General features: G+C 37.8%; 1 protein-coding gene and 1 long non-coding RNA gene across 2 annotated transcripts in view; one reads left to right on the forward strand and one right to left on the reverse strand.

Annotated features, from left to right (window-relative positions):
* Positions 1-22,308, reverse strand: part of LOC127639470 (uncharacterized) — a 376,863-nt gene that overhangs the window by 96,911 nt on the left and 257,644 nt on the right. The window contains exon 9 of the mRNA XM_052121522.1: positions 13,573-13,752. Coding sequence (XP_051977482.1) covers positions 13,573-13,752 — 180 coding nt within the window. The remainder of the gene's footprint in view (positions 1-13,572; positions 13,753-22,308) is intronic.
* On the forward strand, positions 19,640-20,746 carry LOC127639414 (uncharacterized). Its single transcript, XR_007969965.1, has 3 exons — positions 19,640-19,847; positions 20,492-20,563; positions 20,733-20,746. It is a non-coding gene; the product is annotated as an uncharacterized LOC127639414 (long non-coding RNA).

Consider the following 22,308-nt stretch of genomic DNA (forward strand, 5'->3'; position numbering starts at 1 on the left):
CTTATTAAGTGGTTTGATAATTGCCATTTTAAAGTTTCTTGGGACATGACCTAAGGATAGCAAGGAGTTAATAATATTAAGAAGAGGTTCTGAGATTACAGGGCATACCTCTTTTAAGAGCTTAGTTGGTATTGGATCTAACAAACACGTTGTGGCTTTTGATTTTTTATTAGTTTTGTTAGCTCTTCATGATAGCAAAGGATCATTAAACACTGTTTTCTGAGGTGCTGTGAAAGATGATTGCATAAATCCAATTTTATTTCTGATTATTTCAATTGTATCAGTAAAGAAATTAATGTCATTACTCTTGTGCTGTGATGGAATATCTGGACTGAATAAACACCTAGGATTTGTGTGGTTATTTTCTATGAGTTTTATCAAATATGCTGACCTGGCAGCTTTTAGTGTAGCCAGGGCTTTGGGGGACCTAGAATTTTTCTAAATAAAAAGACCTAATTTCAGGGAGAGTATTTGACCAATAAGATACCAGAACAGTAGTAAGGGCCATTCACTAGCAGTGTCATCGGTGGAGGTGGTTTGTGTCCTGTCCCAAAATACTTTAATAGTGCTCCTGAGGAGAAGAACTAAATTATACATACAAAAAATGGATGGAAGGAGCATTACTGAAAAAACAAAGAATTTAAGTCACTGAAATAAGGCCATATAACACATACTAAACACTTGTCCACAAGACATTTGAGAACTGGATCTTGTAGCCTAGAGTATTTGCTACAAAATGATGTGAAAACCATCCTGATCACTCATTCATACAAAACAATATAGTAATTTAACTTTTGTAAGACACTTTTAGTGTTAGAAAGGCCATATGCAGGAGGCGTGGATAATCATAAAAATGTATGTGATTCACACCTGAGGGGACAAAGACCCTCCCTGGGCCTATCAATGAGGAATGTGACAAAGACTTAATGATCAAAATCAAGTTTTAAGTTAAAAGAAGTAATCTGACTATACATTTTTCTTTACATAAAGACTTAACTTAAAAATTTTAGACCTACACTACCGTTTAAAATGTTTTGATTAGTAAGGCGTTTTTAAAGAAGTCTCTTCTGCTCACGAAGGCTGCATTTATTTCATCCAAAATACAGCAAAAACAGTGATATTGTGAAACATGTTTACAATTTAAAAGAACAGTTTTCTACGATTTGTGATCAAAGCTGAATTTTCAGCATCATTACTGCAGTCTTCAGTGTCACATGATTCTTCAGAAATCATTATAATATGATGATTTTCTAATATGGGCATTATTAAAGTGCATTTTTAACCTGAACACATATTTGCAATAAAGATAATAAGGCAGCATAAACGCTAGTTAAAATATTATCTAAACATTCATATTATTTTATATCATAGTACATAGTTAATTATAATAATTATTATTTGTATTTGTTTCCCCCACATCCTGCCAAATCTTCTGATCCACACTCCTGTGCAGTAGCTGGAGGTAAAGCGCCAATAAAAACCTAAGAAGAAGAAGTTAGCCCCGCCCTGTTTCTGCTTGCGTCATTGCAGAGAGCGGGAGATCTTGAGGAAGCTCGTCTTGTTGGAAAGACATTAATTCATTTTTAGTTGACAATATTCTTCCTGAGTTCTCCCTGTTCTACAAAAATGTAATTTTTGGTTGTTTTAGTGACCGTGGGAAGGACAATGGTGCACTCTTTCTAGTGAACCTAATTTTATTTGTTGCCAAATTCCATATCCATAAATGTAAATTCGGTAATAAAAAAACACTTTTTCAGTGCTAAAAACTGAAATGGAACAGTATATTTCTACTATCTCTTCCATGCAAAACAAAAAAGCTGTTAAGACTGTGGTTAATTATATTCAATGTGTTTATTTGATTAATTCTTTTGTGTTTTAGTGTGATTTTTTCTTCTTTTTATATTTTATTTTTTTATTTATTTATTTCTATGTTTTGTATGTATCTTTTTTTTTTAAACTTTTGCTACTTTGATTGTATTGTTGATTACTTTCAATAAAGTAAAAAAAAAAAAAAAAGAAGAAGCTCGTCTTGTGTGATGAAGCTCCTTCTGTTGTTCCGTCTAAAAAGCCCTAAAATAGAAAAATAGATTAGAAAGCACAAAACGAAAAGTTGGATTTCAGTGATGAGAGTCAGAGATTTGGAAATAGAAGTGTGGATTGAACGTTATGAGTTAATCTGTCTCGAGTGAGTGCTACCACTGATATATCTGTATATTATATAAGCTTTAAGGATTTTTTGACCATTTTAAATGGAAAACAAGACGCAGTTAATTTCTTTACTGACTTATACTTAAAGTATAAAACATGAAGTAAAAATCATTGTCAATGATTGACAATGATTGAACAAAAAGGGCATCAGCGTTTGTACTGCCTGAGGAGATTATCTGCATTCAATCTTGATAAAACAATAATGATGTTTTATCATGCTTTTATAGAATCTGTTTTGTCATTTTCCATTTTAGTATGGTACGGTCATATATCCTTAAAGGCAAAAAATCAGCTAGACCAGATAGTAAAATGGTCTGGCCGTTTGATAGGCGAGTCAAAACCAGGAGTGGCATCACTATATGCCAAACAATTACAAAGGATGGCCCTTTCAATTTTAATGATGACTCTCACCCTCTGCGAAATGAGTTTCAGTTATTACCGTCTGCGAGGAGGTATAAAGTCCCTAGGTGTAGAACGAAAAGATATAAAAGCAGCTTCAGTAACAAATGCGATTGATATGCTTAACAAATTGTAGAGGTGTTTTTCAGATATGTAGGCCTACTAGGGGTCTTATGATTTTAAGACGTTAAAAAGATTATATGAAATGCTCTTTAGAGCACTTTCTTTTCTTTTATGAGAGCACTTCACTAAGTTTATGAGTATTTTTTTATCTGTCCTTAATGTGTAGTGTAGTGTCCTGTGTTTTGTGTTTTTTGTATTGGATGCCATAGAATAGAATGTCATTGCACTGTAAAACAAATTTACCTACGGGTACAAATAAAGTAAACAAACAAACAAACAAACAAACAAATGTAATGCAGTAATTCATATTCATGATTAATGAGTCTTTGTGAATAGTTTGTGATCTACAAAACCTTCATTAGAGTCGATGATCAAACATTTTGTATTGGTGCATTACAGAAGATGATGATACAGTTTTTAAAATTAAGATTTATTTAGAAAAACATCCTTCCTACATTTAAGACATTTAGTTTCATTTGGTTTATAGTTTTGGGTGAAACTATTCCTTCAAAAGACTTCCATGTTCAGTAAATAATTGCATCTATAAAGTTTAATAATCAGATGAAACAAATCTTCTGCTAATGAATACAGTGTAGGTCATCAGTCTAACAGCTTGTGTACACTTGTGATGTTTCAGTTCTACTGATTTTAATTATTGTATTTGACAAATGATTCAAATACAGGAAGTGTTCGTGTGTGAAAGGATGCGTCCTAAAAGATGCACACTAAGCAGAGAGCGCCATCTTGTGTTCAAAGTATGAATGATCCTCTTTCTTTGCTCAATAGGTTGTTATAAATACTGATCTGAGCACAGGACAGCAGCCAAACACCAAAAATAAACATTTGTAAATGAGTAAGATCTTAACATTTGACTTTGGGGAAAATGAAAAGAAAACTTTGTAAATTACAGCTGATTAACTGCATCTAACAATCAAATAATGTCACGTTCATTTAGAGATGAATTTGTAATATTGTTTATGAGATTTTTCAGTTTTGTTCCAGCTCTCAATATTATTAACATTAATATCACTGTACAGAGAGAATATCCATATGCTGGATAAATTAATTCATTGTCATAAACTCACAAAACATTTCTCTGACAAACAAACTCACAGATGCTGTTATGAGTAAAAGAGATGAAAATAGAGACATTCAAGAAACTGTCTGTTTTCCAGAGAATACTGCTGATCTTGGGCTTTAAGACACATTCTTCCTTGACTCTTAAAGAGAACAAACTGAAATCTTATTGTAATATACTGTAATATTTACAGCACAATTTTGATATTTTACTGAAAATAAAATCTGATTATTTACTGATAATCTCCAACAAACAAAGTTTAAATAAAATCTCCCACACGGTGTAAATTAAAACGGTCATAATGTCCATTTATTTGAGTTACACTGTTGTGAGACTGGGGAGTCTAACACAGTGGCGGCTTGTCAATAGAGGGCGCTGTGGCGCCGCCCCCATCAAAATTCCAGAAATATACATGAATACAAAAATGATATAAAAATGAAATAAAAAATAAAATAGTTTACTCATACAATGTGCAGGCTGGTAGTAAGCGCCTTAGCATTTAATTTAAAACTGACTATTTTCTATGTTTTTCAATATGTTTCATGCGGTTTCATGGGCGAGGACGCCGGACAAATGGATGTCTATGGCCCTGTTCCCAATGGCACACTCCGGACTTGTGGACTTCCTCAGAGTCCACACTTCGGTGACGTCATGTAGTGCAGACTTACAGGGCCCCTCGCGCAAGTCCACAAGGGCGCATTGAGAAGTATTTTTGGGACAGACTCGATCGTGAAGCGTGGTTATTGTTGGACAGGAGCTGCAGGTTCGGTTCGGGGAAATATGCTGCCTATTGTTGTTGTTTTTACTATTGTGTTTGCGAGATGGCTTGCCATGCAGAGAAATCACATTTATACGCTCCGACGTCGTAGAAGACAAGATTATTGTTCATGCATACAAATGCTGATGTTATGCACGGAGGAAAGGGTAAGCAAGTAAATGTTATTGACTTTGTAGATAAACATAAAACTTGTCAAAAGTCGTTCATGCATTAAGTCATTATTATTTGATTTACTGTTTAATTTTCTTTTTCTTTATATACAAATATATATATGTATTTTATATTTTTTATGTGTACCTTGTTTTTTTATGTCGTTTTTCTCTTTTCTTTTCTTTTCTTTTCTTTTCTCTTGTCTTGTATTAATCAATACCAGTGAAAGGTGAGGCTCATTCCAATTGATTGCTAATATGGTTGATGACCATAATGTTTGTTTAAACTGTAGGTAACAACTTCTAAAATGTACAGTGTACACAGTCATAAAAACCATAATGATACTTAAATATTTTCTTCTCAGCCATGTTATCAATTGTCTGTGTCCGTGAGCTGAAAAGCTCTTCACACCAGTTGTCTGATTGGCCTTTCGCAAGGACTCCTGGGTACTTGAAGTGCGTGAAGCCTGGATCTATGCGGGCTTCATGGAAGACCGCTTCAAAGGGTACAAAGGGGCGCTGCTGAGCACACTTAAGAGCGTTAAAATGCTAAATGGGACGGCCTACGGACTCGTAGACTCAGCGAGCACGCGCAATTTAAGTCCACGAGACCGAAAGTCCGCATGAAGTGCGCCATTTGGGACAGGGCTTACCTGAGTCCTTAAATTTTGAGACAGTATAAGGCCGCAGTAGAGGTGACGTATATATGCGCTCCGGCGCAGTGGAGGTGACGTATTTCCGCATTTGAATGGAGCTCCACTCGCCCGTAGTCTGCAGCCAGCCCCTATTGGAGATTTTCGGGCAGCATGTGACCTGAAGCTGATCTGTAATTGGTTTCTTAAAGATTCTCCTCCGGCGCAGGTCGCTGCGTCCCTGTCGAATCAGAATTGGATACATGTTATTTTATCCAATCTGATTGGTTCTCGTCACCTGTCATTCAACTTTATGGTCTTGGCCACTACTGCGAGTGCGAGGCGACTCCTCCAAACCTTGCTAGGCTGATCACTTTCGAGATAATGGCAGCAGTTAAACTAAACTCTGTCACTGATTTACAAAAAAACCCTTTCACAAGGCGTTAGCTGGAAGAACAAAAGGAAACTCTCTCCACACCATTGGTGAGTAAAGCAGTGGTTCTCGGCCAATAAAGACGCGCTGAGCTCAGACCAGAAAAGCATGAAAGGATTGCAGCAGAGGTGAGTTTGTTATAGAAATTAGTCAGAATACCAATTTACATTATTGTTGTGCTGCAGAGATGCCCTTCCCACATATCATATTCTACAGACTCAAGACATTTTTTTTGTTTGGTATAAATCCTTATAAAAATCTATATAAATAAATTTTTAATATTATACAACAGCATCCCAATAATAATAAATTGGCAACATAAAAATAAATGATCAAATCAAATATGAAGCCACCAAAACTACTGTCTTGTATGGGACACAAACTCAAATGGCTGTATTTTTATTTTGAAAGTCATTGCAACTGTGACAACTAGTGGCCTACTCCAGGTTACTACCTTACATTTACACACACACACACACACACACACACACACACACACACACACACACACACACACACACACACACACACACACACAAACAAACAAACAATCAGCCATTCAGCCACTAAGTGGCGGTGACGTCACCACGACGCTTGTGCCAGGCTATGTGCACGTTAAGGCCACGTGAAGTGTCGAACGCCCGCTGGCAGGAGGTCACGGGACAGATCCAACCGGTGACACGGGTCGAATGACTGAGATGACCGGCTGATGCACCACCTGTGCCCCCACTGTGCCAAATTGCTGTGCTTTAGCCACCCTGCGCTCTGCTCGTTGTTGTGAGCGTCGCTCCTCTGCCCTCCGTTGTTGTTGGAGGGCGACTGCCTCCAACTGGCCAGCAGCATCCTTCACAGGCCTCCTCCAAAGAGGCCGATCTTGACACTGCTGGTACCAGTCATTGGCAAGTCCACTCAGCTACACATCCCCCTGTACCACATCACTCCACCTCTTCTCCAGCCCGTGCCGCGCTCGCTTAGCCCCCTCTATCCGGCCGAACAAAAACTGTTTAGGCATGCGGTGACCGGGCATGCGGGCTACATGACCCAGCCAACGCAACCTTGCCTGCCGGAGGAGCTCACCGATGGGACTTTGTCCACATCTTTCAAAGATTTGTGAGCTCCTCACACAATCCAGCCTGGTTAAACCCAGGATGGATCTTAGGCAGGCCAGCCTAAATGTTTCTAGCCAGCGATGATGTTCCATTAGGGGGGTCCACGTTTAGCAAGCATAGAGAAGGGAGGGAATGACCCTTGAGAATACTTGAAGCTTTGTGCGGAGCGACAAACCGGGTAGCTTCCACACAGTGTTACGCAACCGATGAAAAGATAATGCCGCTCGACTGATTCGGAGTGAGACCTCTGCTGTCAAACCGAGCTGGTCATAAGCACACTTCCCAGGTATGGAAAACACTCCACTCTCTCCACAACTGCCCCATCACCAATTGGGAGCTGTGGGGGTGTAGTGTCCGATGTTACATAATACCCAGGAAGATGCTTAGTTTTGGTTGGGCTGATGGTAAGGCCCCATCTCTTAGTGGCAAGCTCCAGGTTCATCAGCAGCCTCCAACTCCTCCTCTGAGTGAGCAGCAATCACCAGATCATCAGCATACATAATGTGGTTGACCAATAGGGATCCATCCCTATTAAAGACACACACACACACACACACACACACACACACACACACACACACACACACACACACACACACATACATATATATTTATATTTAATTATCTCTGTGATCCTGGGACACACTAGGGAGCGTTTCTCCTTCACAGACCACCTTGTCTGTGCCACCTTGTTGCAGGGGGACAGGTTTGGATACCTTTCCTGAAGATGCATTGAGCAGCACCATGAAAGCGTACCCGATGCTCAGTGGAAGCAAGCTGAAGACAGAGCTCAGTCTCATCTACAGCAAGGAAGAATTCAAAGCCTGCCATGGTGCTGTGGACCTATTCCAGCTGTTTATGGAGAATAATCTCAAGAAGTCTTTTCCGAAACTGTGACTCTCCTAAAAGTTCTCATTATCACACCCATGACCACGGCTGAAGCTGAGAGGTGCTTCTCAACCTTGAAAAGAATAAAAACTTTCCTCAGAAACACCATGACCCAGGAGAGGCTGAATGCACTGGCATTGCTTTCCATGGAAAGAGACTTGTTACTGAGATGACTGACTTTAACCAGTCATTGAGAAATTTGCTGGCCAGAAAGAAAGGAGAGCAAAATTTATGTTAAAGTAGTCAACATGCTTTTTGGTACTGCTTTGTATTTATTTTCGCTCACAAAAAAAGTTTTTAACATTGTTTTAAACACTTAATACATTATACATATAAAATAAAAATAATCACATAAACATAAAGTGAGGACAAACATAATTTTCCCTTTAACAGTAACTCAAAGAAAAGAAAGCTGAAAGTTAATCATGATTTAAAATATTTCATTATTGCACTCTGAACAATAAAGGTAAAAAATGGCAAATACATGGATTGCAATGAAATAAACTTGATATTTGGTATAAAACTTAATAAAAAGTTTTTATAATCTAACATTTGTATTTGTCATGAGGCTGATGTACAAAGTAAATGTGGCATAATGTTGATTTCCATAAAAAGAAAATTCCAACACAAACTCCATTATTTCATGTTTACAGTAAGACACTTATTCAATGCAAGTGTGTCTTTATAAAGTATAACCTCAAGATGTAAACATGATATTAATGTGATATAATCTTATCTATGTAAAGTTATAGTCAGTCATGATCCCGTGTAATTGAATTTAACTTTACACAGATAACCAGCAATAGTTTTATATTGAAATGAATAGGTATAAATACATTTATGTCACTAATAAAGGAGGTAATAAGTCTGTAGTCTCACAGCTCCATTAATGACGCTCTTCAGTTCTACTTAATAACCGATATGTGCTGGAAGACAAGTGTTGCTCGAATATAAACTAACATGCAACATTATGATCTCTATGATGATCTTGATGACAACAGCAATGATTTTAACATGCAACATTATGATCTCTGTGATGATCTTGATGACAGCTGCAATGATTTTAACATGCAACATTATGATCTCTATGATGATCTTGATGACAGCTGCAATGATTTTAACATGCAACATTATGATCTCTGTGATGATCTTGATGACAGCTGCAATGATTTTAACATGCAACATTATGATCTCTGTGATGATCTTGATGACAGCTGCAATGATTTTAACATGCAACATTATGATCTCTGTGATGATCTTGATGACAGCTGCAATGATATTTGGAAATCCAGCCCACATCTGACCACTACACTGAACCAAACACTGAACGATCACTGATGACGTGTAACATGTTCCAATAATAAAATCATGATAATGTCATATCAAAACATATCAAAGACAAATAGAAAAATGACTAACAATTGTAGTCACCACCATTGTGTCCTTGAGCATGACACTTAACTCCAGGTTGCTCCGGGGGGATTGTCCCTGTAATAAGTGCACTGTAAGTCCCATTGGATAAAAGCGTCTGCCAAATGCATAAATGTAAAAGTTGTTGTGCACTCAATGGGGTTCTCAACTAATACTTGACATTTGTTCATCACATGGAGAATAAATGAAAGAAACATAATGAGGAATATAAAATGAGGTTATTTGGCAGTACTGTAGATAGTGGTTTGAACTATTTATACTTCATCTCATGTTCACAATATTTCTTGTCAATAGATGAATGATATAGAAATTAATACTCAAATAGATCAGATATTCTCAAACTGCACAACTCGACTTAAAATTACTTTAAAATATGAAACAATATAATTATAAATAATTTTCATTGTAAAGGGATTTTGATGGGCAAGGAGGCAACACACACATGGCGGCGAGAACCGGCTTGACAATATAAATAATATTTTAATGATAAACTTATACATCTCGGAGGCTCGATTAGCCCAATAAGGGACCGGTGTGTATAACCACGACCGGCCCCGCCCTGTCACAATCAATAATGTAATGACATGCATAGATGAGGGTATATTAACTACAGGCACATTGATTTTACTCATTGAGGCTCGTGTGTGTTGCTTTAGTGAAATAAAAGATTAAAGGGAACATTTATTTGCTTCTTATTTGATCAAATGTTGGAACTGGAATGTTTGAGAAGCGCTTCAGATGATCTGATGAAACACATTTATCACTGTTCAGAAAGTTTCCAGTATTCTGAATTAATCAACTCAAGACTACAGAAAGTGTGTTTGTGATTCTTGTTTCATGTCAGTAAAACTGAATAATTTGGTTATTAAGCACCAAGTCTTTCCAAAAGCAGCAAAATTAAACTGTTGAACCGTCACAATCATATACGGTCCCCACCGACAAACACAGCGCAGAAATTAAAAGACACAAGTTCACAGTCAACAAAGTCATCTCAGTGCTGACTCATATGGAAGATAAATACAACTGCAGCTGCTGATCTAGAGTCAGATTTCCCTTTCTCAATAGTAAGTGAGGTTTGGATTTGAGGTGGGGAAACTGATCCTCGATCAGAGCAGCGTTATACCAGAACAGAAGCAGGAATTGCAGCAGCAGCACAAACTGTTGTCGAGTCATTCTGTTGCATCCTCTCTCTCTCCCTCTCTCTCTTCTCTCTCTTCCTGTCCTTCATCATTCATCACATGAGTCTCGTTCTCTCTTTCATCCTCCTGTAAGAAAACACAGATTCACAGAAGATCAAAGAAATGAACAGGATTTGTGATTCAGAAGGGCAGAAAACAGCTCAAACTTACACAACACACATTTACTGTTGAAGTGAATAAAGTCTTTTTGAAATGTTTCATTTGACTGAGAAAGTAACAGTTGCACTTTATTTTACAGTATGTGTACTTTCAGTGTACTTACACAAGAAAGTACTGAGTAATATGAGGTAACTACATGTACTCAATATGGGTTACGGTTAGGTTAGGGTTAGTATCTAGTCATTACTGGAGTTGTTGTAATTATGTAGTAAGTAAATGTAGAACAGAACTATCAAATCTAACATGTTGAAATACATTTACAGATATAAAAAACACTTTCATTAATAATAATTTACATTCCTGAGATCACAAATGAGCATTTAAACTTATATTCTGATATTTATATCCTGCATGTGATTAAATCTGGTCACAAGCTCATTTACATGTGAAAATACTGAGAGGCAAGTTTGCGGAGAGTTTGCCAGAACTCAAGATATTTTGTAATATTTTCTTTCTTCAGCAGAACAAATATGAAGAAAAATAGAAAAATATCTCAGCAGGTCCTTAAAATGCAAGTGGATGCAGATTTCTCTTTTGAAGCCCCAAAAATCACAGACAGTCATCATAAACATCATCCATACGACTGATATTTCAGATATTTTTCTGCTGAAGAAAGAAAGTCAAACACATCTGAGATATCATGAGGAGTAAATAATGAGAATATTTTATTTTTGGGTGAACTATTAGTTATGAGTTAATGATGGATTGAAGTGAACAGAAAGGTGAGAGAGATATAAGATATAAGTTCATGAGTGGTGGTGGCGTAGTGGCTAAAGCACTGGGCTGTTAATCAGAAGGTCACTGGTTCGATCCCCAGAGTCACCACCATTGTGTCCTTGAGCAAGGCACTTAACTCCAGGTTGCTCCGGAGGGATTGTCCCTGTAATAAGTGCACTGTAAGTCGCTTTGGATAAAAGCGTCTGCCAAATGCATAAATGTAAATGTAACTATTAAAATCAGTAGACCTGAAACATCACAAGTGTACACAAGCTGTTAGACTGATGACCTACACTGTATTCATTAGCAGAAGATTTGTTTCATCTGATTATTAAACTTTATAGATGTAATTATTTACTGAACATGGAAGTCTTTTGAAGGAATAGTTTCACCCAAAACTATAAACCAAATGAAACTAAATGTCTTAAATGTAGGAAGTTCATTTTAAAAACTGTATCATCATCTTCTGTAATGCACCAATACAAAATGTTTGATCATCGACTCTAATGAAGGTTTTGTAGATCACAAACTATTCACAAAGACTCATTAATCATGAATATGAATTACTGCATTACATTGACAATGATTTTTACTTCATGTTTTATACTTTAAGTATAATTCAGTAAAGAAATTCACTGCATTAAATCCTCTTGTTATCAAGTTTTTTTTGTCTTGTTTTCCATTTAAAATGGTCTAAAAATCCTTAAAACAAGAAACATTTGAGACGCAACAGATAAGATATTTCAACTTTAAGAGGATGTATCTTAAATATAAGTTCATGACTTCACCTCTCTCACCTTTCTGTTCACTTCAATCCATCATTAACTCACAAAAAACTCTCTATTATTAATAAAGCTGCGTATTGCCAATTTTCTTCATGATAAGAAACGCACAGTGACACATATATTATGATTCAATAATTCATGAGCAATCACGTTATAGTCTAGCTGCATTAAGTGTGAGTGTTTGAGAGACGAGTGTCCCGTGACAGAGTGTGCATCAGCCGGTGCAGTTTCAATCTCTCCCTCTTAGATCGGGACATTCACACGACTCATAGAAGAGGCACCGACCACACAGAGAAATGCCAGAGTCGAGTTTGTAGTTATTTACATGATCCGCTTCTGTATTATTTGAACTTTATTAAAGCTATAATGCATTAAATATAACTGCATTAAAGATGTAACGCCGGGTGTTCTCTTTAAAGAGCTCCAGCTCCACTTATTCCACAACGAGAGTTCTTCTATATTCATTTTGTATTTTTCATTATAATTCCCTCATACTTTGTGATGTACATCATCTGAAGCCGTTTGGAAAGTTTAGAGTTCATCTGGACTGTGATCTGTGTAATTCTTCCTCAGTGAGGAACTGCAGTGCTGCTCTCACACGTCATCATCAGAGTTTAATGTGATCTCATGTTACATTACACGAGATCAAACGACTATTCAACAACGATAATGTTTTATTGTCAACATTGTCGATTACATCGACTAATCGTTTCAGCCCTAAAAGCTCAATATTTCAGGGTTTGTAAAACATTTATTTTGCTGTTGGATGAAATCAGCAGTTATTTCCTAGTGCAACACGCTCACCGACAGCGATTAAAATAATCTCTGAGACGCTTCAGATGAAATCAAACTGATCTGAATCTGTTGTAAATTCAGAGACAGAAAGATGTAATGCACATACTGAAGTATCTTACCTGAACATTGTGCTGCATCTCCATATCTGTTGAATAAAAACTCAATTAAACACATTTTATTTGTCAGTTAGTTTTGAGTATGAAAATAAACATTTTCACATATTTAAAGACTCTTTTACCCATTTAATCTAAAATTTTCCTCTTTTATATCAGCTGTATGTAATACTTGCCATTTTGTCTTAGTCTTGAGATCTTACAGCGATAGTAAATCAGCAGCAGCTACACCAACATACACGACAACCAGAGCAACACATATTCCTGCTACAGCAGCAGAAGACGGACCTGAATCTGGAGTTGATACTGTAATGATGAAGAGAGACAGTCATTAGTGTCACTGAATGTGATCATCATCAGCTCTTTATAACAACTGAAGATCTGATTATCTGCATTAAATGATGAAATCGTCCTCACCGCTGACATTAACACTGAAGCTCTTTACGCTGAAGCTGCTGCTGATACTGCTGCTGATCTCTAGTTGATAAAGTCCAGAGTCTGTAGTTCTGCTGTTTATGATAGTGAGATCTCCAGTCTGATGGTCAATCTTCAGTCTGTCTCTGAATCTCTCAGCACCTTCATCACACGTCACATCTGTACAGCTCTTACTGGGATCTTCCTTCATTTCAGCTATACGAGTGTCATTGAAATACCACGTCATCACAACATCTCCCTGTTTTACAGTATCATCAGTGTGTAGAGTGACAGAATCTCCTTCAATCACCGACTTTATCTTCATTTCAGCAGCAGACACTCCTGAAACACACATGAACAGTTTCTTCTTTTGGGTGAATAAACCTCCACCATAGTAGAGGAAATAACAACAATTGTGCACCTAAATTACTGAACAAGGAATATTCCTTTAATATAAGGCAAGTTAACTATATGCAAGTTTAAAATACTAAAGACACGTTCTCCACATACACTCACCTAAAGGATTATTAGGAACACATACTAATACTGTGTTTGACCCCCTTTCGCCTTCAGAACTGCCTTAATTCTACGTGGCATTGATTCAACAAGGTGCTGAAAGCATTCTTTAGAAATGTTGGCCCATATTGATAGGATAGCATCTTGCAGTTGATGGAGATTTGTGGGATGCACATCCAGGGCACGAAGCTCCCGTTCCACCACATCCCAAAGATGCTCTATTGGGTTGAGATCTGGTGACTGTGGGGGCCATTTTAGTACAGTGAACTCATTGTCATGTTCAAGAAACCAATTTGAAATGATTCGAGCTTTGTGACATGGTGCATTATCCTGCTGGAAGTAGCCATCAGAGGATGGGTACATGGTGGCCATAAAGGGATGGACATGGTCAGAAACAATGCTCATGTAGACCGTGGCATTTAAACGATGCCCAATTGGCACTAAGGGGCCTAAAGTGTGCCAAGAAAACATCCCCCACACCATTACACCACCACCACCAGCCTGCACAGTGGTAACAAGGCATGATGGATCCATGTTCTCATTCTGTTTACGCCAAAATCTGACTCTACCATCAGAAATCGAGACTCATCAGACCAGGCAACATTTTTCCAGTCTTCAACTGTCCAATTTTGGTGAGCTCTTGCAAATTGTAGCCTCTTTTTCCTATTTGTAGTGGAGATGAGTGGTACCCGGTGGGGTCTTCTGCTGTTGTAGCCCATCCGCCTCAAGGTTGTGCGTGTTGTGGCTTCACAAATGCTTTGCTGCATACCTCGGTTGTAACGAGTGGTTATTTCAGGCAAAGTTGCTCTTCTATCAGCTTGAATCAGTCGGCCCATTCTCCTCTGACCTCTAGCATCAACAAGGCATTTTCAGCCCACAGGACTGCCGCACACTGGATGTTTTTCCCTTTTCACACCATTCTTTGTAAACCCTAGAAATGGTTGTGCGTGAAAATCCCAGTAACTGAGCAGATTGTGAAATACTCAGACCGGCCTGTCTGGCACCAACAACCATGCCACGCTCAAAATTGCTTAAATCACCTTTCTTTCCCATTCTGACATTCAGTTTGGAGTTCAGGAGATTGTTTTGACCAGGACCACACCCCTAAATGCATTGAAGCAACTGCCATGTGATTGGTTGATTAGGTAATTACATTAATGAGAAATTGAACAGGTGTTCCTAATAATCCTTTAGGTGAGTGTATATCACATTAACATTGGTTTATGTACCATTATATCAATAAATACAAATTTGAAGCCAATATTAAATGACTCACCAGGTTTGACTGTGACAGTGAATGTCTTTTCTTCTCTGATGTTGTTGATGATGGTATGTAGTAGATAATCTCCAGAGTCTGTAATTCTGATGTTCATGATGGTGAGAGATCCAGTCTGATTGTTCAACTTCAGTCTGTCTCTGAATCTCTCAATACCACCTGCACATTTCACATCTGTACAGAACACACTGAGATCTCCATAGATTTGAGCTACACGGATGCCATTAAAATACCATTTAATAACATCAGATTTGTCATTTCGTAATCCAGTAACAGCAGTGTGTAAAGTCAGAGAATCTCCCTCCATCACTGACACAGTCTTCATTTCATCACCAAACACACCTGGAGACACAAATGAACAGTCACTCTTCAAGATGCACAACAGGAAAACACTGTGAAAATGATTCTTTTACAGGTCATATTGTCAAGATGACACAAACACAACAAGAACATTCACTCATGACACAAACTAACATCTTTCTCAAGTATGTCTTGAACAAATCCATACACACAACACAATCCACAACACATTCACACTGTATATCCCTCCTCATGCACTCAACACAATCCACATCATATTCACACTGTATATCCCTCCTCATGCACACAACACAATCCACATCACATTCACACTGTATATCCCTCCTCATGCACACAACACAATCCACATCACATTCACACTGTATATCCCTCCTCATGCACACAACACAATCCACATCACATTCACACTGTATATCCCTCCTCATGCACACAACACAATCCACATCACATTCACACTGTATATCCCTCCTCATGCACACAACACAATCCACATCACATTCACACTGTATATCCCTCCTCATGCACACCCTCCTCATGTACACAACACAATCCACATCACATTCACACTGTATATCCCTCCTCATGTACACAACACAATCCACATCACATTCACACTGTATATCCCTCCTCATGTACGCAACACAATCCACATCACATTCACACTGTATATCCCTCCTCATGCACGCAACACAATCCACATCACATTCACACTGTATATCCCTCCTCATGTACGCAACACAATCCACATCACATTCACACTGTATATCCCTCCTCATGTACACAACACAATCCACATCACATTCACACTGTATATCCCTCCTCATGCACGCAACACAATCCACATCACATTCACACTGTATATCCCTCCTCATGCACACAACACAATCCACATCACATTAACACTGTATATCCCTCCTCATGCACGCAACACAATCCACATCACATTCACACTGTATATCCCTCCTCATGCACACAACACAATCCACATCACATTAACACTGTATATCCCTCCTCATGCACGCAACACAATCCACATCACATTCACACTGTATATCCCTCCTCATGCACACAACACAATCCACATCACATTAACACTGTATATCCCTCCTCATGCACGCAACACAATCCACATCACATTCACACTGTATATCCCTCCTCATGCACGCAACACAATCCACATCACATTCACACTGTATATCCCTCCTCATGTACGCAACACAATCCACATCACATTCACACTGTATATCCCTCCTCATGTACACAACACAATCCACATCACATTCACACTGTATATCCCTCCTCATGCACGCAACACAATCCACATCACATTCACACTGTATATCCCTCCTCATGCACGCAACACAATCCACATCACATTCACACTGTATATCCCTCCTCACACACACAACACAATCCACATCACATTCACACTGTATATCCCTCCTCGTTGCTCCTCATGCACGCAACACAATCCACATCACATTCACACTGTATATCCCTCGTCATGCACACAACACAATCCACATCACATTCACACTGTATATCCCTCCTCATGCACACAACACAATCCACATCACATTCACACTGTATATCCCTCCTCATGCACACAACACAATCCACATCACATTCACACTGTATATCCCCTCCTCATGCACACAACACAATCCACATCACATTCACACTGTATATCCCTCCTCATGTACACAACATAATCCACATCACATTCACACTGTATATCCCTCCTCATGCACACAACACAATCCACATCACATTCACACTGTATATCCCCTCCTCATGCACGCAACACAATCCACATCACATTCACACTGTATATCCCTCCTCATGCACACAACACAATCCACATCACATTCACACTGTATATCCCTCCTCATGCACGCAACACAATCCACATCACATTCACACTGTATATCCCTCCTCATGCACACAACACAATCCACATCACATTCACTCTGTATATCCCTCCTCATGCACGCAACACAATCCACATCACATTCACACTGTATATCCCTCCTCATGCACACAACACAATCCACATCACATTCACTCTGTATATCCCTCCTCATGCACACAACACAATCCACATCACATTCACACTGTATATCCCTCCTCATGTACACAACACAATCCACATCATATGGGGCAATATACAAAACCATTAGGGCTCATTCTATTCATTGTTGCTATCTGTGTACTGTTTTTCTGTGTATTAAACATCTGTGGGCAGTTAAATGTGCTGTCTGCTGAACATCATTACCCTAATTACTCTGTAATGAATTTAATTTTAACATGTTTTATCATAAAGGCAATTTTTTCCCCCTTTTTTATGATTTATATTATTTTTTATATAGTTTTCAGACGGTCCCTTACACACCATAGGCAAAATTTCCAACTTATATCGATGTTAAATTAACGAGCTGGAACGATTTCACCTGATGACATCTGACCAGCTTAAATACGGGACAATCATTTTACGGGACGGGCGGCAACCCTAAATCTCATTCATTCATATGGAAACACGGAACCCACAAACACATTCGGGATCATTCTATGAAGCTGTGTCAGTTTGTGAATGTTTTATCATTAATAGGAAGAATGTATCAATGTCTTACCATCATCAAGCACAAAACACACAAAGAGCAAATAAAAGATGATCTTCATTTTCATCCGATGTTCTGGAGAAAAATGTAAATTGTCATCTGCGGCTTCGAGCTGTTTAGAAAATAATGTCTTCTATGTAAGAAATGCAACAAGACGAATACATACAACAGTAACTTTCCCACTTGAAACAACAATTAAAGATAATAATAAATACATAAAACTGACAATGATATTCGTCATATTCACATGCTGATGAGAGTGAAACCAACGCCCCGTTCAGCTTGTGTCTATACTGCTGTCGCTCTTTAAACATTATTGGTCGACTGCAGAACTGCCCACAGCTTCAAAAAACTGATCTCAGATGAGCAAATGATTGCCAGTGAAACTAATATATAATTCAGATTTAACAGTGAATCATTTGTTTTGCCTCTAATAATGAACATTCTGCAGGGGGGAGAGCTTTTATATAAACTACAGCTGTGCTTAATGCATTACATCATGAACAAGATGAACAATATATTAACACAATTATTAAAGTGACTGGAGCCTCAAACCTGCTGATGTCTAATGTATGCCATTCATTTGACAAAATGCAAAGAGAACACACACTGTTCTTGACTGAATAACTTTAGTAGCTTTAATAAGAGTCAATATATTTCGTATAGTGAAGATCTATGGGGTGCCGTTTGTAAAGTGGCTCACGCTGAAAATAACAGCAACATTTTGTCACATTTAGCTTCAAACAATGTTTAAAAATCTGGTATGAATTTTTGACGGTCACTTTTTAGCACATTTACAACAATATTTGTTAACATAGAGATATTTTAAATAGTTAAATCTAAATATTAAATGCTACACTTAAATGTTAAATGTTAAATATAAATGTTAAATATAAATATAAATGCTAAATATAAATATAAATGTTAAATATAAATATAAATATAAATGTTATATCTAAATGTTAAATATAAATCTAAATGTTAAATATAAATATAAATGTTATATCTAAATATTAAATATAAATCTAAATGTTAAATCTAAATGTTAAATCTAAATGTTAAATCTAAATGTTAAATATAAATGTTAAATATAAATATAAATATAAATGTTAAATTTAAATGTTAAATATAAATATAAATGTTAAATCTAAATGTTAAATCTAAATGTTAAATCTAAATGTTACATCTAAATGTTTCGTGTGAAACTAAATATTTAGCTAATATGCAAATTTAAATGCCGGTAACCGGAAGTGCCAAAATAAAAGCTCGAGGAGGTCAGTGGGTAGTGTCAAATAACGAATAAAAAACATCTCATCAGGGGAAATGGACTCTTGGACATGGATTATCATGATAAAAACTAACTAAAAGAATAAGCACGTTTGGATAAACTGTAACTGTAAACAGTAGACTACTTTGAGGTTTTAGTGTCACTTTTATGAAAGATGAGGGACTTATGACCTGTGGCCATTATAGCCAGCCACGAGGGGCTCACTTCGACTGATCTGTCATGTTTGCTTGCATAAAGGCCAGCAAGAGCCAATCCCTACCCGCCCCTGACCAGGAAAGGTACTGTCGGTCATGGCCGCTCTGTGAAGATGTCAAACGAATCGGCGTTAGCCGAGAACATCGGCAGAGCCGTCCTGGCGGCTATACAAAATTTTTCAACAGCGACAGCAACAGCCTCTGGGACACCACAGAACACCTCAGTAAGTATGTTTTCCAAATCACGTAGCGTTGGATTCTTGTTAAGGCTAACTTTACGAAACTAGCTAAGTAGAGATTTGCTACTAGCACCAATGCACTTTATGTGTAACACATTTGATTCTATAAGCCGTAAAATTCACACCGGTTAAGTGACGCAGTGGGATGAACTCATGAGTAAATAAATGTGAGTTCAAGATTATGTGAAGATGGTCTGAGCAGCAAAGCACACATTATATAATTTAGCGTAACAGCTAACGGAGGCTCACAAATGACACTGTAAATTGTCGGTCAAATGGAAATCTGCCTCTGTCCTCAGTCAGACATCTCACCTTGGTTTACCTGCTGGCATTTGCTCACAAGATAAAACCCGTTCTCTGCTTGGCTAGGGAGAGAGAAAGAGTAATGCTGATGGAGGACAGAGGCAGTCACAATGATAAATACATTTAATCTAATGTTAATAAAGTACCAGAGTCAGAGTGCATACTGTTAAAAAACATAAAATGTATCTCTCTTTGTTTGCCAATCTCAACCCTGGTTTTTGACTGCTGGGCATATAAACATTAAAAACACATGGAATGTCTAATAATAATAATAATAATGTTGAATAATAAATAATGTTGCCCATATTTTGCTTTTGTCTCTTCAGGCTCCCACCACCTACAGTAACACACTGGGGCCAGCCACACCCACCACCTCCACTGGGACATCATATCGCTCGGTATACTTTCATACTCTTGTAACCTAGCTGGCTGTTTGTTGGTTTTTTAATGTGTGTGGTGTAATGTTTCAGCATTAGTTCCAATCATGGTGGCATGTTTTACACAACACCAACATGTGACAAGATAACAATGTCTTTGGTATTTTGTTCATATTTTAAAACTCCTCAGGGCTCCAGCACCAGCTTAACATACCTTTACCAGCAACAGACTTTGCTTCAGTGACCTGTCTTTCAGTAAGTATTCATTAATATTCATGTTCATATTTGTTTGATGGATTTCTCATTTACATTTCAGTAACCTCTCATCTTTTGAGTGTCAATTTTATTTAAACATTTTATTTTACATAAACATTAAAAAAAAAAAAATGTACAGTACAATCTATAATTCTATTCAGTCAGAGAGATAATGAGTAGATGTGAATGCTCATCTGTTATAATGTCTGTAATTCTCTCTTTAATAACCGTTGTTTGTTATAGAAACTTGCCAAATGTCATATTCTTTGCTGTGTTCTAGAATGACTACCAAGGAAGACATCAGATTTCCAAAGAGGAGCTCGAACATGTTCTTTCTCTGAAAACCACCTTTACAGAAGCGGCATCTATTCTTTCAATTTCAAGGCCAACTTTCTACAAGTTACTTCAAGACTATAATATGCCAACGTCAAAATATAAGAGCATCAGTGATCAACAGTTGGATATTGAATTGTCACAAATAAAAACTGAACACCCAAATGTTGGAGAAGTGATGCTTATGGGACATCTCCGCTCCAAAAACATTGTGGTTCAAAGACAACGAGTAAGAGATTCACTCCGAAGGATGGACCCAATTGGTGTCCTAGCCAGGAGAAGAACAGCAATAGCTAGGCGAGTATACTCTGTCCCACATCCAAATTTCATATGGCATGTAGACGGAAATCATAAGTTGATTAGGTGGAAATTGGTTGTTCATGGTGCCATAGATGGCTACAGTAGGATGTTAATGTTTCTTCACTGCTCCAACAATAATCGTGCTGAAACTGTAAGAGATCTCTTTACTGCAGCTGTTCGACAGTTTGGCAGACCACTGCACATCAGGACTGATCACGGAGGAGAGAACGTTCAGATTTGGGAGGACATGCATGTGAGCAGGGGGATGGCTCTGTCTTAACAGGAAGTTCTGTACACAACCAGAGGATCGAAGCGTTTTAATCGAGACTTGAACAAAAACTGCAGCCATATTTATGCACCCATTTTTTATGAACTGGAATCCCTGGGTATCCTAGACATAGACAATGCAACAGACCTATTTTGTCTCCATTATGTCTTTCTACCCAGAATCAACCGCACTTTGGAGGAATTCAAAGCTGGATTTAACAATCACTCTATGTCATCTGAAGGAAATAGAACACCAGTTCAGCTTTTTACTCTGGACAGTGATTTGCCTCATCTTCACAACCCAGAACTCTCAACAGCAGGGGTAGTTTTTGTTCCTCAGCAAACTCTCAAAGTGTACTTTCCCCATTGAATGACAGGGATTTGCAAGAACTGAATGATGCCATTAACCCTCTTCAAAATGACAACAACAATGGCAAAACATTGTTTCAGAGAACACAACAGTTTATTTTTGATAAACTTGTAAATGTGTGATCTCAGCATATAACATGTACAATTGTGTAACATTAGTCTTATTTCACTTTCAAAAGTACACTGTGAAACAAATTTCAGGGCTCTACAGATGTATTGATACATAACTGTCTTCCACTACA

The sequence above is a fragment of the Xyrauchen texanus genome, chromosome 48 (genome assembly GCF_025860055.1).
Source record: "Xyrauchen texanus isolate HMW12.3.18 chromosome 48, RBS_HiC_50CHRs, whole genome shotgun sequence".
NCBI lineage: Eukaryota > Metazoa > Chordata > Actinopteri > Cypriniformes > Catostomidae > Xyrauchen > Xyrauchen texanus.